The sequence below is a fragment of the Camponotus vicinus genome, unplaced genomic scaffold (genome assembly GCF_025532165.1).
Source record: "Camponotus vicinus isolate PSW18456_S1 unplaced genomic scaffold, iyCamVici1.0 SCAF_6, whole genome shotgun sequence".
In the NCBI taxonomy this organism is placed as follows: Eukaryota; Metazoa; Arthropoda; class Insecta; order Hymenoptera; family Formicidae; genus Camponotus; species Camponotus vicinus.
The window spans coordinates 12,962,696-12,984,371 of record NW_028141978.1 but is presented as its reverse complement, the minus strand read 5'-3'; the positions used below and the strand labels follow the sequence as shown (position 1 = coordinate 12,984,371).

At 34.0% G+C, this 21,676-nt stretch overlaps 2 protein-coding genes across 2 annotated transcripts; one reads left to right on the top strand and one right to left on the bottom strand.

The window, feature by feature from the left end:
* Positions 1-4,397: 4,397 nt before the first annotated feature.
* On the top strand, positions 4,398-7,185 carry LOC145973224 (uncharacterized). The gene is made up of 5 exons (XM_083102467.1): positions 4,398-4,650; positions 4,736-4,854; positions 4,948-5,599; positions 6,487-6,542; positions 7,153-7,185. The coding sequence occupies exons 1-5, from the start codon at positions 4,398-4,400 to the stop codon at positions 7,183-7,185; spliced, it is 1,113 nt and encodes a 370-aa protein (XP_082958593.1).
* Positions 7,186-13,609: 6,424 nt separating this feature from the next.
* LOC145972639 (cytochrome P450 4C1-like) lies at positions 13,610-21,351 on the bottom strand. The gene is made up of 13 exons (XM_083101381.1): positions 20,611-21,351; positions 19,936-20,153; positions 19,552-19,661; positions 19,219-19,309; positions 18,519-18,704; positions 18,222-18,315; positions 17,548-17,671; positions 17,254-17,353; positions 16,918-17,024; positions 16,759-16,827; positions 14,351-14,519; positions 13,987-14,166; positions 13,610-13,922 (listed from the first exon to the last, which is right to left on the bottom strand). Exons 2-13 carry the CDS (start codon positions 20,084-20,086, stop codon positions 13,720-13,722), a joined length of 1,584 nt encoding a protein of 527 aa, XP_082957507.1. The 5' UTR covers positions 20,087-20,153; positions 20,611-21,351; the 3' UTR covers positions 13,610-13,719.
* Between the last annotated feature and the right edge of the window lie 325 nt (positions 21,352-21,676).

Sequence of the window (21,676 nt, the reverse complement as noted above, 5' to 3'; positions counted from 1 at the left end):
ATATACGACTACAAGAAATTTCAAACTTTTACATTTTTTATGGACTTCTCCGTGCGCTGATAAAGGTTTGTTTGATTTTCCTTTTTGAGTGGGGAGGAAAATATATAAAATGGACAACGCTTAACCGAATATAAGCATTTTCGAGATTTTCTTTGCCCGAGGAAACTTGTACGATTTTCACTCGCGTGTTATTCCTTTAAGAAAAAAAATGGCGTGTAATAAAAATTTGATATCGAGTTGTGCAAAGTTGGCTGCGAGTTTATCTCCAAAGATAAATTCCGCGAGCTACATTTCCAAATTAACGGAAACAAGTGAACATAATTACAGCGTATTTTCGAATTTCGCGTGTGCCTGCTCCAATACATTGCTTGCAATTTTATATAAATTGGGGCATTTCGGCGGCGACGCGAAATTACTAAATATTGCCGGCGAAATAATTAGTGCACGAAGAGCCTTGAGCGAAGATGAAAAATATGAAGAAGAGGAAGATGTAGGTGGACATATAACCTACCTACTTCAAAACTACAGTAGGATCCAGTTGACGGGTAATTATTTTACTTATTTTATTTATTTTTGCTTTCAAAGAAAAAATACGAAAAATCGCGATTATAAAGTTAAATATTTAATTACTAATTAATCACAGGAAACAATAATCTCGTGAGAATAGCGATAGTGCGACCTTCACGTAGACGCCGCGCAGAGGAAGAACCCGAGGCAGGTCCTTCGCGTAAGTTTTGCACGTAATGAAAACGAGTGCTAATTTTTCTCGGATAGAATGTTCGGTAGTAATAAAAATAATCAATACTAATAAAAAATATTCTACATTTCAGGAAGACCGCGATTACTCGAGGAAAATCCCGCGATTCCCGTTGTCGTTCTTGACGACGACGACGACGAGGAAAACATGAACGCTGACGACATCACATATGCAATCAGTAGCCCTGATAGCGAAGTGTTCTCGCCGAGTAAAGATGATGATTATGTAAAAAATAGGCTAAAACGAAAATTCAAATATAAAAATAATTTTAGAACTGTTTTAAATTTTGTTTCTATAATATTAAATATTCGAATCTTAAAATATTATTAGAATTTCCGCGAGAGATGGAGGAGCGCGAGAGAGTGGAGATTAACGAAGAAGAGCCAGAAGAGAGTGGGGAAGAAGAAGAAGAAGTGCAGGAAGAGGAAGAAGTGATAGTGCTGGAAGAAGAAGAAGAAGAAGAAGAAGAGACTGCGAGAGAGGAAGAAGAGGAAAATATATACGCTCCCTCCAGAGAAGGTAACTTTAATAATTTATTTCTCGATATATTTTTATGCTCGAATTTAATCCAAATTCTTAATTTTTCTTTAGAAACTCGTCGCTGGGGGATTAGCTATTCCCCAGAATATTAGTAGCGGAATAAAAAACAACAAATATTGCTAAAAAGGTGAGATTATTTCGTTGTATTATAATATTTATAGTACGGATTACATTCGAGTATAAAAATATTAAAATAGTAAAAATAATAAAAATAGTATTTTATAATTTATACGGTTTTTTATTTTTAACAGTGCAATACGGAGGTGGTGTTGACGGCGAACAAAATTCAGCGCTCTCCCGCAGCAATGAGGAAGAAGAAGAAGAAGCGGTGGAGGAGGAGACTGAGGGCGAGGTAGCCGAGTTACCCCGCTCGGAAAATATTTCATCCGAGACTGAGGAGGGTGAAGAGGACGCGGAGGAGGAGGAGCATGAGTACCAGCAGCAACAACAACATCAACAACAGCAACAACAGCAGCAACAACTTCACCATCAGTACGGAAATAATAATTTTAATTTTGTATATTTAATATCGGAAAATGCGCGCCAATTTAGAAGATTCCGGGTAATCGGCAGAGAAGCGAGTTTTACGATACGACCATTGACTGAAGGCGTCGATATATATCACTCGTTAGAAAACGCGTTTCGCGAAATTCACGCGTATGCGTTAAATTCATGCGAACCGGGCGATTACGTAGGATTATCGTTTGATTCGCCGAATTTATCGCGTGGTCCTGCGGGGATATCTTTTCGTCCGGCTCGCGATTTGAGTTATGAGGATATTTGGAGACTTGTGAGTTCGTTAGCACAGAGCGCCGGTGGTCTCGATATCGCCGACCAATTTAACATACGGGTTTATAATGTCTCGATGCCTTCAGGTCGCGGTCGCGTCGCGTTAACACGCGGGGATGTCGCGAAACGTTCGATAGTCGAAATTAATAATTCGGATAACCTGTGCTTCCCTTGAGCCCTCGTAGTAGCTCAAACTTATAGCGAGCGCGGTAATATCCGTACAGGCGAGCTGCATGAGAAATGGAACGCGATAAGATATCCGCATTCTTCGTTACAACGCGAATGTGCATTGCAATTAACGAAAAATGCCGGTGTCGTAATACCGGAAGAGGGTTGTGGAATTCGCGAAATCGAACGTTTCCAACGTTATTTCGCCGCAGACAATATCGCGATTGTTGTGTATAATTTTAATACTTTCGGTCGTGGCGAAAAACCGTTGTATGACGGAACCGAAATACTCACTTCTCTCGGACGCGAGTCCTCACGGCGATTAAATATCGCGTATTGCGAGGATTCGCAACATTATAATCCTATTTTAAATTTAAAAGCCGCCGCTGGTACTCGCGATTATTGTGTAGCGTGTAATGTAGGCTTTCGAAATGATAGGCCTAATAGTCACCGGTGTTTAAATAAATGCCCGCGATGTTTATCCGTACCGCCGTGCGATTCCACTTACGCCGAAATAAAATGCGACGCGTGCAATCGGTTATTTTACGGTGTAGGGTGTTTCGAGCGTCATCGTAGCGACAAATCGTACGACGGTAGAACATGCGTTAATGTTTGTAGCACCGTGCGATTTTGCGACAGTTGCGGTCGTATCGTTAAATCGAATTTAAAACACGAATGCGGCGTTTCTTATTGCAAATTATGCCGTTCACAACAACCGCGCAATCATATGTGTTATATGCAACCTCTTCGACAACGTGTCGATATTTCCTCTGCCGGGCCATCTTCATCGGCGATGGTACCGGATGAGGTAGATATATCTAGCACGAGAGAAGAAGAAGCACGGAACATATGTGATAACGCGGAAAAGAACGAACGTGCATATGAACGCGGAAAGGGACGTGTGGCTTTCGTATTTTACGATTTCGAAACGCGGCAGAACGAGACGGTCGAAGGAACGGGAAATATAAAAAAACATATTCCGACGCTATGCATCGCGCAACAGATTTGTGAAGCATGCGTGGGGGAAAATAACATGTCCGTGTGGTGTCGTTGGTGCGGAGTGCGAGAGTTCGTATTTCAACGCGATCCGGTTAAACAGTTTGTAGATTTCGTTACGCGTCCGGTAAAATATTTTAAACACATAATTTGTATAGCGCATAATGCGAAAGCGTTCGACGCGCAATTTATTTTGAAATATATCGTGGAAAATTGTAGGGATATTGAACCGAAAGTAATTTTAAACGGCACGAAAATTATTCTTTTAACCGCGGGACATACAAAATTCATCGACAGCGTTAATTATATGCCGATGCGCTTATCCGAATTACCTAAGGCTTTCGGGCTAAAGGATACTGAGGATAAGGGCATTTTTCCGCATTTATTTAATACTATTAAACGAAATCAAACGTACGTCGGACCGTTACCCGATGTACAATATTATTCTCCGGATAACATGAAATCGCAAGAGCGCGAACGCTTTCTCACATGGCATACCGAAATGAGGGAAAAAGATACCGTGTTCGACTTCCAACGCGAGATAGTGCGCTATTGTCGTAACGATGTTGATATTCTTCGACGAGCGTGCGTAGCGTTTAGAAAAATTTTCCTAGATCGCGGAAATGTATGCCCGTTCGAGGAATGTGCAACTATTGCTTCGACCTGCATGACGGTTTTCCGGGCAAACTTTTTGCAAGCCGATACAATAGGCATTATTCCTACGGGGGGATACAGATGCGCGAGCAATCATTCGCGTAAAGCCTTACAATGGCTGATATGAATGGAGCGCGAACTCGACCGTCGTATAAATCACGCGGGGCGTGCGCGGGAATATCGCACGATCGAGGGTACGCTCGTCGATGCTTATTTCGAAACGTCTGTTGCGGGAAGGACGCAGCGTCACGTGTTGCAATTTCACGGTTGCTTTTGGCACGGATGTCCAACTTGTTTCCCTGTAAATCGCGATAAAGCGCTTTCGTCGGGGGAGGATCGCGGAGATACATTAAATTCGCGATATGAACGAACTCTCGCAGTTTCATGGCGCCTTCGTCAACGGGGATACATAGTGTCGGAAAAGTGGGAGTGCGCCTTCGACCAAGAAATGCGCGACAATCGCGTAATGTATTATTTTCTCGCGAACCATCCGATGGGAGAAACACCACCGCTCGATCCTCGCGACGCGTTTTTCGGTGGGCGTACGGGAAATATCGCAACTCAATACGAAGTCACAGGTACGGAGAAAATACGCTACGTCGACGTATGCTCTTTATACCCGTTTGTATTGAAGACGGGCGCTTTTCCGATCGGTCATCCGGAAATTTACGTCGGCGATGAATGTAGCGCGTTAGTCGGAAGGTCACCGAATTATAATTTCGACTCGCTCGAAGGCCTCATACGCTGTAGAGTACTCCCTCCTCGTGATTTATTTCACCCCGTACTTCCGCATCGCGTACGAAGAAAATTACTCTTCGCGTTATGTCGTAGTTTGCGAAACATTTTCTCAGACACCGTGCACACATAATGATAGCGAGCGTGAATTCGAGGATACCTGGGTAACCTGCGAATTACGCAAAGCCGTCGAAAAAGGTTATCTCGTAACGTCGGTAAGCGAAATTTGGCAATATAAAGTTAGCCTATACGATCGTACGTCGCGCCAAGGTGGATTGTTCGCCGAATATATTAATACATTTTTACAGCTTAAACAGGAAGCCAGTGGTTGGCCGGGCGAATGCGGGGAAAACGACGATGAGGCAAAAGAGCGATACTTGAGGGAATATGAAAAAACTGAGGGTATCGTTCTTGATAAGCGAAACATCGCGCGGAATCCTGGTTTACGCTCGGTTGCGAAACTGTGCTTAAATTCATTCTGGGGAAAATTCGGCCAACGATCCAATTTGCCGACTACGGAAATCGTAAAAACGCAACAGCGTTTCGCGACATTATTAGCAAGCGTCGAATACGAGATAACCGATATATTACCCGTGAATGACGAGGTGATGTATGTTTCGTGGCGACTGCGACAAGAGGCTCTCGTTCCCTCGCCGATAACAAACGTCGTGATAGCTGCGTATACGACAGCTCTAGCGCGTTTAAAATTGTATGAGTACCTAGAACGTTTAGATCGTCGTGTACTATATTATGATACAGATTCGTGTATTTTTATAAGCACAGGTGATTTGAATGAATACGTGCCGCCCACGGGAAATTTTCTAGGCGACATGACGGACGAACTCGAAAGCTACGGGCGTGGTAGCTATATAGAGGCATTCGTGTCCGGGGGCCCGAAATTTTACGCATACATCGTGCGAACACCGGAGGGTAATACTCACGAAACTTGTAAAGTTAAGGGTATTACTCTCAATTACGAGGACTCGCGGCGAATTAATTTTAATGCTATAAAAAAGTTACTATTAGCGAGAGAAAAAGAAACACAAGAAAACGAAGAAGAAAATAGTGAAACTTCGATAAATCTACGCTTTAATGCAATTCGACGTACGGCGTTTCACGAAATTGTTACGCGAAGTGAAACAAAAATATGCGTGCCGGTATTAGTAAAGCGTAGATTTATCAATAACAAATATTCGCTACCATATGGATATGCGAGGGTATAACAGTATTCTTATTTCTTGTGTGTCTTTTTCTTTTTTTTTTTTAAAAAGTCGTGCATTTTCTGATTTTATTTTGAAAAATAGAATTATAAATATTGTAAGTAGCATAAGAAAAATGTAAAATTTATAACAATATAAATATAATTCTTCTTTGTATATATTTTTGTATAATAATAATAAGCAAAATATTTTATAAAAAATGTCTGGTTTTGAAAAAAATATTAATAAATGTGAAAATTTTTTATCTTAATTCATGTTTAATACTTTTAGCTTTTCCCTTCTTCCTTTATAACAGCTCCCCTCGCGTTCAATCATCCGCATGTTCATCTTTTTAATTTTCCATTATCAGAATCCTCTGTAGTGCAATGTAGTCTAATTATAATTATTGTCCCGTGCTGAGACTTTGTCTTTTTCGATAAAGCGCGTCATGTACCGTTCGAGCGGAGAGGCTTATTTCGATATTCCATAGTGGGCCCCGAGACAGAGTGGGGAGGTAAGGATTGTTTGCTCGAGACATATATACCGGTTACCCCGTAAGTCGGTAGGTGGGGGGTTCGTTCTGCCAAGACGTAGCGAGACTAAGGGCTAGGTAACGGGAATTTGAGTTGTTGGAGGGTCCCTATACAGGTGGACCTGAGATGGAATGGGAGGAGGATTGCTTCTTCGAGTCTAGTACCGTGGAGGTAGGGAAATAAAAATTTGATAAATCCCCGACATAGGTGGCGCCGACCAATCACAGCTCTGGACCACTATGGTGCAAGCCAATCAAACGCTGGGTCACTATGGTGCAAGCCAATCAAACGCTGGGCCACTATGGTGCAAGCCAATCAAAATCGAGACTTCGGGAGGTGGGGTATTGTTTCCACCAATCAGAACGCCTCCCTCCACTTCACCCGGCCACGCCCACGGCGCCAGGGGCCGAGTGGTGGGGGTTTGTTTTGACGCACCATAATGGCCCATATCTACTAGTATATAACAATGCGTATAGTAATTCTTCTTTCTCAGAAAGAAAAGAATCGAATATTTCTATTATTTGCAAATGTTGTGTACCCCCAACATTTGTCTAAGGCGGGGGGTGTTACGTCCGATGGACGTAGTGATTCTTTTCTTTCTTTGAAGTTATACAAAAACTATACGATAACCATGTGCGCGGGTAATTCTCGGCGATATCCAAATCAAGGAAACGAAAAATAATAAATGAGCTTAGACTACGCGGATAGCATGTCATTATAAATAGAAAAATTCCACTAAAATAAAGAACTGTAATAAAATTGAACTCGCATATGTTTACAGTTGGGACGTCCGTTAGAACCATTGGAACTCTAGTAACAAAGCGATCCTTCTTAAGAATCGCATCAACTATAAACATATGTATATCTAACCCTTGCAGCGGATATCTGAGACCGAGAGACTCGAAGCAAAAAATAAACAAGAAAAGCTAGAGCTAAGGATGGTCAGTCGTTGGAACTTAGAAATTTTAAACAAAATCGGAACCAGAGCCGCAATAAAAATTTTATAGCGCTCCACACGTGGAGCTATGAAAACAGAAACTCTTCAGGGCTGCAGAATCTTAAGCGGGCAATCAAAAAGAAAGGGGAAACTAAACAATTCGCCTGGCTACCCTTAAGCGCTAGCCGAAACGCGAAAAGACTCTCGCAAGTCATAAAATCTGTCCGCTAAGCTCCCACTCTCTGCTGGGTAGAGCCAAACATTGGAACCAAAGGGACAGCCTATTACAATCTTAGAACCGCCTTTCCCTCCAAAATCAGCCTCCTTGTTCTTAAGAAGGGGGCAACCGAAATTATCTCATTCGCCCAAAAAGGATTCCCAATATCCAGAAAAGAGGAGCAGTAATAACTTAAAAATGCAAGCGCAAGGCGCGACGCGCGCTATTAACACTCCACTTGATAGTTCAGTACGCTAATTCTTCCAACGAGCAGCAGTGCAATTGACAGTTCAGTTCACAGTTCCAGTCAAGATTCAGTCATTCAATTTTAAAATTATATAGCCTCGGGGATCCTCTTTTCTTGCATTATGCAATTGAGTTATTAATCTGTCTTATCACAGTGAAAATGATTTTGTTAACATTTAATTGTGCATCGTGTGAATTTTTTTATGAACATCTCCATTACCCAACTCTTCATGTTATAAGCCTCAGACCTCAGCTATTGCAATTTTATCAACGCACTCATTTTTGTGATCCCAACGAGTTGTGAGTAAAATTGAGTAATTTTTATTTTCTCCCTTTCCCATATCTTACTATCTCATATTTTAAAACCTATGTCTGACAAATAATTTCAAACGGTTTAATAACCATTAAATTTTTTTTTTCTACTTACTATCAATCAATCAATCCTTGTCTCACTTCTTCCTAATCATCTTCCTCATCATTCCCTGTTCGTCTAGAATCTCCTCAAGGCGATTCATGAACGATTTCTCGTTCGTCTAGAATCTCCACAAGGCGATTCACGAACGATTCCCTGTTCATCTAGAATCTCCTCAAGGCGATTCACGAACGATTTCTCGTTCGTCTAGAATCTCCACAAGGCGATTCACGAACGATTCCCTGTTCATCTAGAATCTCCTCAAGGCGATTCACGAGCGATTTCTCGTTCGTCTAGAATCTCCACAAGGCGATTCATGAACGATTCCTTGTTCATCTAGAATCTCCTCAAGGCGATTCACGAACGATTTCTCGTTCGTCTAGAATCTCCACAAGGCGATTCATGAACGATTCCTTGTTCATCTAGAATCTCCTCAAGGCGATTCACGAACGATTTCTCGTTCGTCTAGAATCTCCACAAGGCGATTCACGAACGATTCCCCGTTCGCCTGGAATCTCCGCAAGGCGATTCGCGAACATTTCCTTATTTCTCTTTATTAGCTCTTTCTGATTTATTTACCGAGAATTTATATTGTTTTCTATCTTTATATCTCGTTTCAGCCCTTCTTTATATATATCTTTTCATTTCTACTTTTTCTTTACTCCCTTTCGTTTTCTTTTAATTTCCCATCCTTATATTATTATTTTTATTATTATCTTTTGAATTATCATTACTTTTGGGAGAAACCGTTGAAATAGATGAATAATTTTCGAACTTAGACTTGGCGAATCTCTTATCTTAATTTTATTATTGTATTTTAATTTAGACCTGTGTTTCAGCGAATTTAGAAAATTTTAATTCTAACTATAACACATATGCGCAAGCGACGAATTCTATACTTCCCTTAATGAGTAAGCGTTATTCATATTTTTATTTATTACACATTCACTTTTTATTTTGTTTCATTTCTTATATTATATTAATTATATGTATATTGTATTAACCAGTCAGAATTTAATTCTTAACGTAAATTCTTCCCTGTATATTCTGACTGATGACCTCCGAATGATTGTAACACCCGCGAGAATATATACATACACACACATACATACTCACGCATACCTACAACTGCTAAGATGTATTTTTCTTTCTTTATTTTTTTTATAATATACAGGGTGGGCCATTTTAATCTATGCACCCAAATTTCTTTGTACCTAAGACAGATACGGAAAAATGATTCAGACAAAAGTTTTATGGTTTCGAGGGGGCCATAAGATGGTATCATTGGTTTGACCTTGAAGAGTTATTTGAAGGTCACATGAAGGTCACCTTTAATTTCTTAAATGGAACCTACTATTTGTCATTGCATATTCTTGTAGCTTATCTCGAGAGCTTTCCAAAACACTATAATTAAGTACTTTTTTGTTAAGTACTTTTTGAGTTATGAGGCTTGAAATAATTTCTTAATTTTACATAAACCGTAAAATATCTTGTAAAATATTCATTTTTCGATTATCTTACCTTAATACTTTTATGTACAAAATAATGAGAGGAATCAATTGGTGTAAAGAAAACACATAGTTGTTTTTAAGAAAAAATATGGAATTGTTAATTGCAAATTACATATTTTTTCTTAAAAACAACTATGTGTTTTCTTTACACCAATTGATTCCTCTCATTATTTTGTACATAAAAGTATTAAGGTAAGATAATCGAAAAATGAATATTTTACAAGATATTTTACGGTTTATGTAAAATTAAGAAATTATTTCAATCCTCATAACTCAAAAAGTACTTAACAAAAAAGTACTTAATTATAGTGTTTTGGAAAGCTCTCGAGATAAGCTACAAGAATGTGCAATGACAAATAGTAGGTTCCATTTAAGAAATTAAAGGTGACCTTCATGTGACCTTCAAATAACTCTTCAAGGTCAAACCAATGATACCATCTTATGGCCCCCTCGAAACCAAACAACTTTTGTCTGAAACATTTTTCTCTCCCGGGCTTGGTTTTCGAGTTATTCTCCATTAAAGGTTAAAATGGTCCACCCTGTATATTACTATAAAAATTATAATTAATCAAATTTGATTGATTACTTGACTCTTAGTTAAAATAAAGTTATTAAGTTTGAAAAATGCGTTTTTGGAAATATAATTTTATTATATACATATATATATATTTTCTTTAATTTGATGTTAAGTAAGTTTTGCTATAAGACAAATTTTTAAATTTTCAAATTTTATAGGAGAAAGAGAATTTCAAAATATATGATATTTTCGAGAAATCTAATTACATTTTTATACAGTATATTCAAAATCTTGGAGGCACGAGTTCGAATATTCTGTGAAAGTCCGTTCCGTAAAATTACCGAAAAACTTTATCAGCGAAATGTAAGCTAGTTGCAAAGAAATATCGCGTACCACATCACGCCAAACGTGTTCGATCTCAGCAGAATGATGAGTCATTTCAGGTTGTATTTTCTCTGTCGAATCTTTTGTAGTAGATTGCATGAGAACGTCTTGCAGATCATAATACCAGGAAGCCATGATCGCAGGCAAATGTCGTTCTACTCGATGAGATATCGTTCTACGATTACGAATTGTTTTCGTCATGAACAATATTGTACGTCTTTTTGTCTTTTACAACAATTGAAATATATATATATATTACATATTGATCTTAATCTCACATGGCATATTTTCATAAATTCACATACATCACACACAAGATATACTTGTGCGTAACCTATATCTTTTTAATCCAGAAGAACCATTTAATGTTGGCACGTCTTCAAGATATCACAGCTACACTAAAGATATTTATTTGATCACCGATGTGAAAACAGAAATAAAAGAAATCAATGTTTTAAGAATTTAAATTAGTTTATTCGAAATTTCAATTCCGAACTCGCGATTGAATATGCTCGAAATTCCACGGCTAGTTATTTTGTTGTAAGAGAACTTGGCGAGTGTTCTGTTCGAGTTAAAGCTTAGCGTACGTATTCCCGATGAAATTTAATCACATGCAATGATCTGTGAGTCACCAATCAAAGACGATCCACAATCAGTACCAATCAGTTTCTATCCTCTGATTCCGACCTATTAGGAGGCGAGTAATTCCAACCATAAGTTTGAATGATACATAAAGTAAAATAAAAAATACTAAAGAAAAGAATTAAAGCTTTTATTGCTTGAGTGGTACGTCTCGTTTTTTGAGAACACACACACAAAGTTAAAATAATAATAAATTTCATTATGATATGTTATTTCGAACCTACAGAATGAGTCGTAAATCGTAATAGAGAAGAAGGTTCTCAATCTCATATATACAGGGTGGCTCATTTTAATCCATCCAGTCGAATATCTCGAAAACCAAGCCCGGGAGAGAAAAATGTTTCAGACAAAAGTTGTTTGGTTTCGAGAGGGCCATAAGATGGTACCATTGGATTGACCTTGAAGAGTCATTTGAAGGTCACGTAAAGGTTACTTCAATTTTTTTAAACGGAACACCCTATATATTTTTGCACATTCTTGTAGCTCATCTCGAGAGCTTTCCAAAACACTATAATTAAGTACCTTTACGTTAAGTACTTTTTGAGTTATGAAGCTTAAAATAATTTCTTAATTTTACATAAACCGTAAAATATCTTGTAAAATATTCATTTTTCGATTATCTTACCTTAATACTTTTATGTACAAAATAATGAGAGGAATCAATTGGTGTAAAGAAAACACATAGTTGTTTTTAAAAAAAAATATGGAATTGTTAATTGCAAATTACATATTTTTTCTTCAAAACAACTATGTGTTTTCTTTACACTAATTGATTCCTCTTATTATTTTGTACGTAAAAGTATTAAGGTAGGATAATCGAAAAATGAATATTTTACAAGATATTTTACGGTTTATGTAAAATTAAGAAATTATTTCAAGCCTCATAACTCAAAAAGTACTTAACGAAAAGGTACTTAATTATAGTGTTTTGGAAAGCTCTCGAGATAAGCTACAAGAATATACAATGACAAATAGTAGGTTCCATTTAAGAAATTGAAGGTGACCTTCATGTGACATTCAAATAACTCTTTTAGGTCAAACCAATGGTACCATCTTATGGCCTCCTCGAAACCAAACAACTTTTGTCTGAAACATTTTTCTCTCCCGGGCTTGGTTTTCGAGATATTCGACTGGATGGATTAAAATGGGCCAATCTGTATATATATATATATATATATATATATATATATATATATATATGATACATATATATATATATATATGAGACATAACTCCTGAAATAACCATTTTCGCACCTATGTCCATATAACATTTTTTTATCCTTCAGGTGTGAGGAATATCTTCTTAAATTTTTGACATACCTTTTTAGAACACCCTGTATATATATATATATATATATATATATATATATATATACGTACAGGGTGTGACTCAAAGTCACATTAAAACCAAATGTAAATAAGCCTAATTAAACGACTGTCGTCTACAATAATTAATCCTAAATTTTTCCTTGTATAAGTAATACAGCTAACAGTATTTTTAACATAACTCCTGAAATAACCATTTTCGCACCTATGTCCATATAATATTTTTTTTCCTTCAGGTGTGAGGAATATCTTCTTAAATTTTTGACATACCTTTTTAGAACACCCTGTATATATATATATATATATATATATATATATATATATATATATATGTATATATATATGTATACATACAGGGTGTGACTCAAAGTCACATGAAAACCAAATGTAAATAAGCCTAATTAAACGACTGTCGTCTACAATAATTAATCCTAAATTTTTCCTTGTGTAAGTAATACAGCTAACAGTATTTTTAACATAACTCCTGAAATAACCATTTTCGCACCTATGTCCATATAACATTTTTTTTCCTTCAGGTGTGAGGAATATCTTCTTAAATTTTTGACATACCTTTTTAGAACACCCTGTATATATATATATATATATATATATATATATATATATATATATATATATATATATATATACACATACAGGGTGTGACTCAAAGTCACATTAAAACCAAATGTAAATAAGCCTAATTAAACGACTGTCGTCTACAATAATTAATCCTAAATTTTTCCTTGTGTAAGTAATACAGCTAACAGTATTTTTAACATAACTCCTGAAATAACCATTTTCGCACCTATGTCCATATAACATTTTTTTTCCTTCAGGTGTGAGGAATATCTTCTTAAATTTTTGACATACCTTTTTAGAACACCCTGTATATATATATAGGAAGGAGTCCGACGGAATTTTCTTTTAATTCTATAAATAAGACGCAAAAAAAAATTGTTTTAGCTTTGTATGCATATATTTTATGGATTAACGTTTTTATTGCGATTGCACATAGTCCTTACATACATTAAATTTAGTGTATATTGGGTTCTAATGTATAAGATATTCTATATAGATATTTTCATGATTAAATATAATGTTTACATACATAATATTTCCTTCATAATGTTGAACATATAATATGCATCAATTTGTTATACTCTTGCAGTATCTGCGTTAGTTTCAACCGGCTGTTTGCGTTTGATCGGGATGAATCTTATATGAACCGGATGAGCAGGCCGTATTATTATATCTAATTGTAATCGGATATTTTTTAAATACTCAACAGGTTCCAAGTAAAAATTATGTATCAAAGGAGCTATCATAGCTTTCATCATCAGCTGACCGAGACGTTGACCTACAATTCGAAGTTTATGATAAATTATCGATACGAAGAGAAACGAAAATCGCAATCAATTTACCTATGCAATTTCTCGGTCCTGCGCTGAATGGTATATATGAATAAGGATGACGATTCTGTATCTTTTCGGGTAAGAATCTGTCTGGATCAAATACTTCTGGATTTGGCCAAAAATTAGGATCTCTGTGAACTCCATAGATATTAAGAAGTAAGATCGTTCCAGCGGGTACGATATATGATTCTGAAAATTATTATAAAATTGAAGAATATTAAAATTTACGAAAATAAGAGCTTTTTTGAGAGAAATATTATATAACAATATTGTATTCTTAAAATACTAATTAATCTTATTTTACAGTGACTAATATATACTTCATATTATGTAACATATTCAAAAATATATTCAGCAAAAAGTGACTAATTACGTAATTTTACATCATTCCCAGCCTTGCGTGATATAAAAATCGCGCTGGGATACAAACGTAGCGCTTCCTTTAAACATCTGTCTAAATATGATAAATTTTGTAATAATCTCATGTTAAGTTTTCCTCCATTCTCTTGCATCACAGTATCGACTTCAGCTCTTAAACGCTCCTGTGTTATCAATAATATAATGAAAGTGTATTTCTTAGTTCCGATTTTTATGTGCACAGATAAAAATAAATTCTTAATAAATCAACATATTTCCATTTATTTTAAATAGATTTTCTTTTCCGAATATATATATATATATATACAGGGTGTCAGTGAAATTTTTGCTTTTACGAAGTAAGGAGATAGATTGGCTCAAATTAAGAAGGAAGGACTTCTACTGTTTTGTGATATTCGCAATAAATTAACGAAAAATTAAATAAAGAATATCGGCCAATCTGCGTGAGTAGAAGCGCGCGGCGACGAAAGTCGTCCCACTGTAATCTTATACTAGGCGCGCGGCGAAGCGGTGGGCGGATCGCTCTCCGAGACATGATGGTGGCGTGCGATATATCGCAATACCGCGCCGAAAAATGATCCGTCCTTTTAGTGGCGAGAAAATGATGCGCTATAATTTCCATACCACCTTGCAGTAGATAGCATGGTGCGCTTTTTTTATAGTGGTTTCCCCCATAGACCTATTCCACTCTCAATTTAATGCGAAAATTGTTCAAAATGCCGTTAATTACTGTACGCTGAATGTATTGTAAATGTAAAAAATTGATGATGACAGTACCTTCACAAAAATTGATCTGAGGTTAAAAATCCCTCGATAAAATGTGTTGCACACGTTGGTAATGATACGGGCGTAATCCGTTACACGTGAAGCGTGATGTACCGCGTATCGCGAAAAACCAAATTCATGTGCCACACGACGCACGCTAGTTCTAGGATTTTCATAGAATGCTTCAAGAATCCTTTCTTCATCTCGTACACGAAGACGCACTGCTGGATCGGTTATCCCGATATTATGCACGATACCCAGTTTCACATAATTATTGCACAACACGTAAAACTGTACGTCCACTTGGTTTTCTTGCACGCCCGGAAAATCATTCCACGTAAATTACGGCCGCGTGATAAGTATTTTCTCCCACTAGCCCGTATGCCACAATCATATCCGTATATTCGCCCACCGCTTCGCCGAGCGCCTAGTATAAGATTACAGTGGGACGACTCTCGTCGCCGCGCGCTTCTACTTACGCAGATTGGCCGATATTCTTTATTTAATTTTTCGTTAATTATTGCGAATATCACAAAACAGTAGAAATTCTTCCTTCTTAATTTGAGCCACTCTACCTCCTTAGTTTGTGAGGGCGAAAATTTCACTGACACCCTGTATATATATATACAGGATGTCCTAGACCACCCGTACACCCCTTTTCTTTCAAAAACTAAGCATTTTAGAGAAAAACGTTTTCGACAAAAATTGTATGGTTTTGAGGGGAACATAAGATGGTGTCATTGGTTTGACCTTGGATGGCATCGTTAAGGTGAGGTCAAGGACACCTTTAATTTCTTAAATGGAACCACCTATTTTTTATTGCATATTCTTATAGCTCATGTCGAGAGCTTTCCAAAACACTATAATAAAGTATTTTTTCATTAAGTACTTTTCGAGTTATAAGGCTTGAAATAATTTCTTAATTTTACATAAACCATAAAATATCTAGTAAAATATTCATTTTTCGATTATCTTACCTTAATACTTTTATGTACAAAATAATGAGAGGAATCAATTGGTGTAAAGAAAACACAAAATTGTTTCGAAAAAAAAAATGTAATTTGCAATTAACAATTACATTTTTTTTTTCGAAACAATTATGTGTTTTCTTTACACCAATCGATTCCTCTCATTTTTTTGTACATAAAAGTATTAAGGTAAGATAATCGAAAAATGAATATTTTACTAGATATTTTATGGTTTATGTAAAATTAAGAAATTATTTCAAGCCTTATAACTCGAAAAGTACTTGATGAAAAAATACTTTATTATAGTGTTTTGGAAAGCTCTCGACATAAGCTATAAGAATATGCAATAAAAAATAGGTGGTTCCATTTAAGAAATTAAAGGTGTCCTTGACCTCACCTTAACGATGCCATCCAAGGTCAAACCAATGACACCATCTTATGTTCCCCCCAAAACCATACAATTTTTGTCGAAAACGTTTTTCTCTAAAATGCTTAGTTTTTGAAAGAAAAGGAGTGTACAGGTGGTCTAGGACACCCTGTATATACTAATATATCTAAGAAAAATATATCTCAAGATCGCAACAAGACCTTTTCAAGATATCTTTATTACTTTGAACAAAATCTTTAAAAATTTAAATAATATATCACAATATATTATGAGAAATAATACCTGGATATCTTTATGTTCAGCTAGGAGTAGTAAAGTAAACATTAAACTCGTCGCTGTAGTATCATGACCCTATAATCATCATCATATGCATATCATCATATTGTTATACATATTTAGATATCATGTACAAAAAAATAAGAAAAGGTGACAAATACATACTCCGAATATAAAAGTGTCGACTTCTTCTCTGATATCCAAATCAGTTAGAAAATTTTCTCGAGATGCCGCTATTAAAAGATCCAACATGGCTAGCCCATTTTTTTTATCTAAGAAAAAGCATATTAGTAACGATTTCACTTTTGCATGCCGCGCTTTAATTATATAACAGTTCTTGTTTAAAATTCAAACTCTATTACAAATAATAATGATTTAATTTTACAGCAAACATATGTTGTATCATTACGTGTGATTATGTGTTTAATATAAATAGTGCAAGAATAATTTATAATATTAGATTGCACAGCCAAACTTAAATTAGAAGCTCAGATCTCTTACTTCCAAATATGTCGACATTTTCTGTCTCTTTGTTACTTTCAAGGTTTTTTAAGTATCGGCCATTGGTACGTTCGTGATAAAGCTTTCTTTCCGCGATGATCTATACAAGTATAATATTTAATTTTTGACAAGATTTTTCTGTATTAAACAGCAATGGTATTGTATTATATCATAGATATTTATAACATAATATTAATATTTAAAATAAATAATGTAATCCTACAAAGATTACGAGATTTATTGTTATTTTACACATAAAAGTATTGTAAGATTTAAAATAATGTGATAACGTACTTTTTCCGTAAATCCGTGCAATATTTTCAAGACTTTCTTTTGCTTTCTTCCTTGTGGTGACAATGAGAATAATAAATCATTATACAACCAAGGCTTTAATGCTCTAAACCGAAATTCAATACAACTACATAATTTCAAATGATGATATAATTCCAATAATGTTATTTTATAAAAGCCTTAATTAAAGCCATCATGAAATCAGTTTAATCTTTAATAATTAAAGGTTGTAAAGAATATATAAAAAATTTAAATCTATATACATATTACAAAAAAGTAAAATTTTCTAAAAAATTTTTATTTTATGTTAGCTGTAGATTTCTGATCAAAGATAATTTCTTTATAAATTTTGGACACAATTTATTTTCCCCTTAATTGTTCTGATATTTCCAGTTCTTGAATTTCCATTTTAAAGATTACAAACAATTATGTAATGAAACATTTAATGATATACATACAATAGAGTTTGATTGAAAAGTGTCGACTTGTAAACGAAGTGATATTTTCACTAAGTCCACTTTTACATAATTATTCATTAATTAATCTATTTTTCAAAATGTATAATGTAATGTATCACAATTAAAAGATCATAGATAGATTAAAAGTAAGAAGATAAGATTATAAGTTAAAAGATGTGGATTATAAGTTAAGAGATCATTATATTATATATAAATTACCTATAAATAATTAATTCGGTTATATCGTGAATCGCATTTCGATACTTTTGTTGCAACTCGCCAAGATCTTGCAAAGAGACGCCCATGGCAGTTTCTACAAATGCATTTAATTAAAACAGTCGAAGATTATTTACAGATAAATATTTTGTGGATTGTTTTTTTTTTAAATATTGAATATTATCTATCTTTCCTTGTTGATTATTGATACTTCGTATAGAAACATTATTCTATTTTTATTTTAAGCTATATCACTTAGAATAAAATTCCTGTACATAATGTAAAATAAGAACTCCTTACCGCATATCGCGTTTAATGTATGTTCACTAATAAATGGTAATAAATCCTTTACAACTGTCCCTCCGACATCTTTCAACGATTTTGTCATGCAATCGCCATCCTTGATCAAGATATCAACAAATTTATTCAATATATTGAAACAGAATGCAGATGTTAACATCTTTCGCCGCGACTTCCACTTAATCGCTAAAACAAAAACAAAATAATGCAACATTGTGCTATAAAAGAGGAATTGCAACTATTAAGTAGATGTAATTATTATTTTGTAATTAACTTTTTATAAATTAGTAAATAGAAATAAATTAATAAAAATATATAATATATAATAATAATATAAATATATAATATATAAAAATGTATAATATATAATATACAAATTAATATTAATTAAAAATCTATTACTGATAGTACAATCTATTAGTGATGTGATCTTTGATTTAACTAAATTATCTCTCTTACTTCTATTTATGACAATATGAACATGCATCACGGCGAAATTATCTCTCAATATCTCATCTACAAATTTCTTTTAAAATTATTAGTTTTTAACAAAGAGGTTGTATACATTCACCATTTAAGATAATATTCAAGTCTAATTTTAACATTTTATTTTATTTTCTGTGAGGGGGACAGATCGACAACAAATTGTAATGGAAAAGTATGTATACTTATACATACGTTAACATTATTATATTATTACCTGTGCTAGTAAAGAGACCTGTATTTAACCAAGTATGGAACACGTTATACACACGACTTTTTTCGATGTGCTTAGTGCTGCTTAATATCGTCTGAAATCATCGAAAACAGAAAGAAATATATATTATTCACTTATTATATCACTAATCTTAAATACACAAATAATTTATTAATTGTATCTCTGTATTTTATTCTAATCTCGATGGAGTATCAATTTGTCTTTTCATTGTTTTTAAGAAACATTTTTTATTAGTAAAAATCTTTCTGTGAATCGTAAGATTCTTCAATCTAATTCAATCGTAATGTGTACAGAGTATGAAATTTCTTTTATTACCTCTAAATCGTCTGGATGACGGATACCCACTCCATAAATAAAAACACCTCCGAATTTAAAAATGGGATAATATTCATCAAATAATTTACAGAAGAGCTTCCATTGTTTCTCTGAAAATTATATTATAAATATCAATACACACAAATGATTTGATTAATTTTATTTTCAATATTAATGTGCACTTCTATCCAAATACGTTGAAAATAGATAAACAATAATAAAGGAAATGAATTGCAAATTGTTATTGCAAAGAGAAGTAATCTACATGTAATAAACTTGATAAATATATGTTTCAGAATAAATGATTTATGAATTTTTGCTTGTATACGTGACACAGATTTCGTTTGTCAATTAATATAAATAAATTAGAAATTTTGTACTTACCTGCTGACACATAGCATTGGAGCATATTGCCAATAATCGGAAAACCCGATGGTCCCGGTATAAGATTAAGTCGCCCGTATTTTTTATGATACACATAATAATTATATATCAATAAAATAAACATAGATAATACCAATATAGTAATGAACATTGTTTCTTAACCGTCCTGATGTTTCTTGATTATTCGATTAAGCTGCGTCCGTTTATTGTTTTTTATTCTTCGCATGTGTCATAAAATAAATAATTTTTAATACATATAAAAATAGATATTCGATTTTCGACAAAATTCGTAATTATCTTGATAAGAAAAATAAATAATATAATTATATAAACTATATAATTATTGCTTAAAAGCTTATTTATTTATTTTATTTGTTCATTTTGTTTATCTAATTATAGTACATCGATTATGATATCTAATAATAATTATGTCAAACATTTTCGCAAAACTAATATAATGTACATTTTATAACATAATAACATAAAGTATATATTGCAACATATTATAATAATTTAATAAAATTATAGCAATCAAATAAAATTAACAACTCATGATATTTCAAAAAATTTGTGTTAAAATCACATATCGTTTTATACTAATTGTGATATTAAATATTAGGATTTTGTAATAAAATATTATAAAATTTGATTTTATACAAATTTTATAAAGATTACCGGATAGAGATTTTATGTGGTACAACGATCAATGGAAACACATAACTCAAATGATTAAGATAGAATTGTAAATCTCGTTAAACAGATGCATAAGTTTAACAAAGCTGTATAAACTGATAATAAAAATCTGAAGCGTGTATTTATACTGCTCTTCCACTCAAGCGCATATTAATTAGAATTCTTAAGAAGCAGGCAATTGAATAATTTCATTTCAATTAATGACAAATGACATTTTTATTTATCTTTATCTGAGAACATAAAAAAATGATTATAAAACCATTTGAAAATTAGATTTAAGATTACCAGCATTGATTAGAAATAGCGATTGTTTCTGTTTAAAATGTATCGTTTTCAAAATCAAGATATCAATATCGATAATAAAAATAAGGAAAAAAATTTTATTTTTTTACAAATTTTCACATCAATCTTCCTAACACTTTCAATTAAGTAAATGAATTTTTAAATAGGCGTGCTTTAGATGATAAATCATTTAGAAATTTATCACCTCGAATTATCTTTAGCAAAGCTAACGAACGACGCTAGTTGCTATTTTTGAATTTTATTTCAATTTCAATAATTGCTCTTATCGTTTTTTTAACACGTTCCGTGCCGAGCCGTTTTTGCTCGACTTTTCATTCAGGCCATTTGATGTTTTGACTAAAGATTGATATATTATCACACAATATTTCATTACATCATCAATCCATAAGTAATTAGCTTGTATAGAGTAGTTATCACATCGTGTACCATCTGTGGTACACGTGGCGCTGCAATCAGTTTTAACTTTTCGGTTAGTAAAAAGAACCTGCCGTGTTCGAATTTGTTGAGTAAAAAGCGAAGGAAATAAAATATTTAACAAAAGAGGGAATAGGTAAATATACGGAGATAACATTTTTTGTTTTTCATTTGTATTTTTGTCTTTTTCTTTTGTCTTTGTGAACAAGTTTCTTTTATTAACTTTCATTAGTTTATTCTTTCATCTTTTAATTTTTTGTATTGATCCAGTGATCCAATTTTCAATTTTTATCCCTAATGATAGGCAATATGGAAATACAAGACGCAGGTA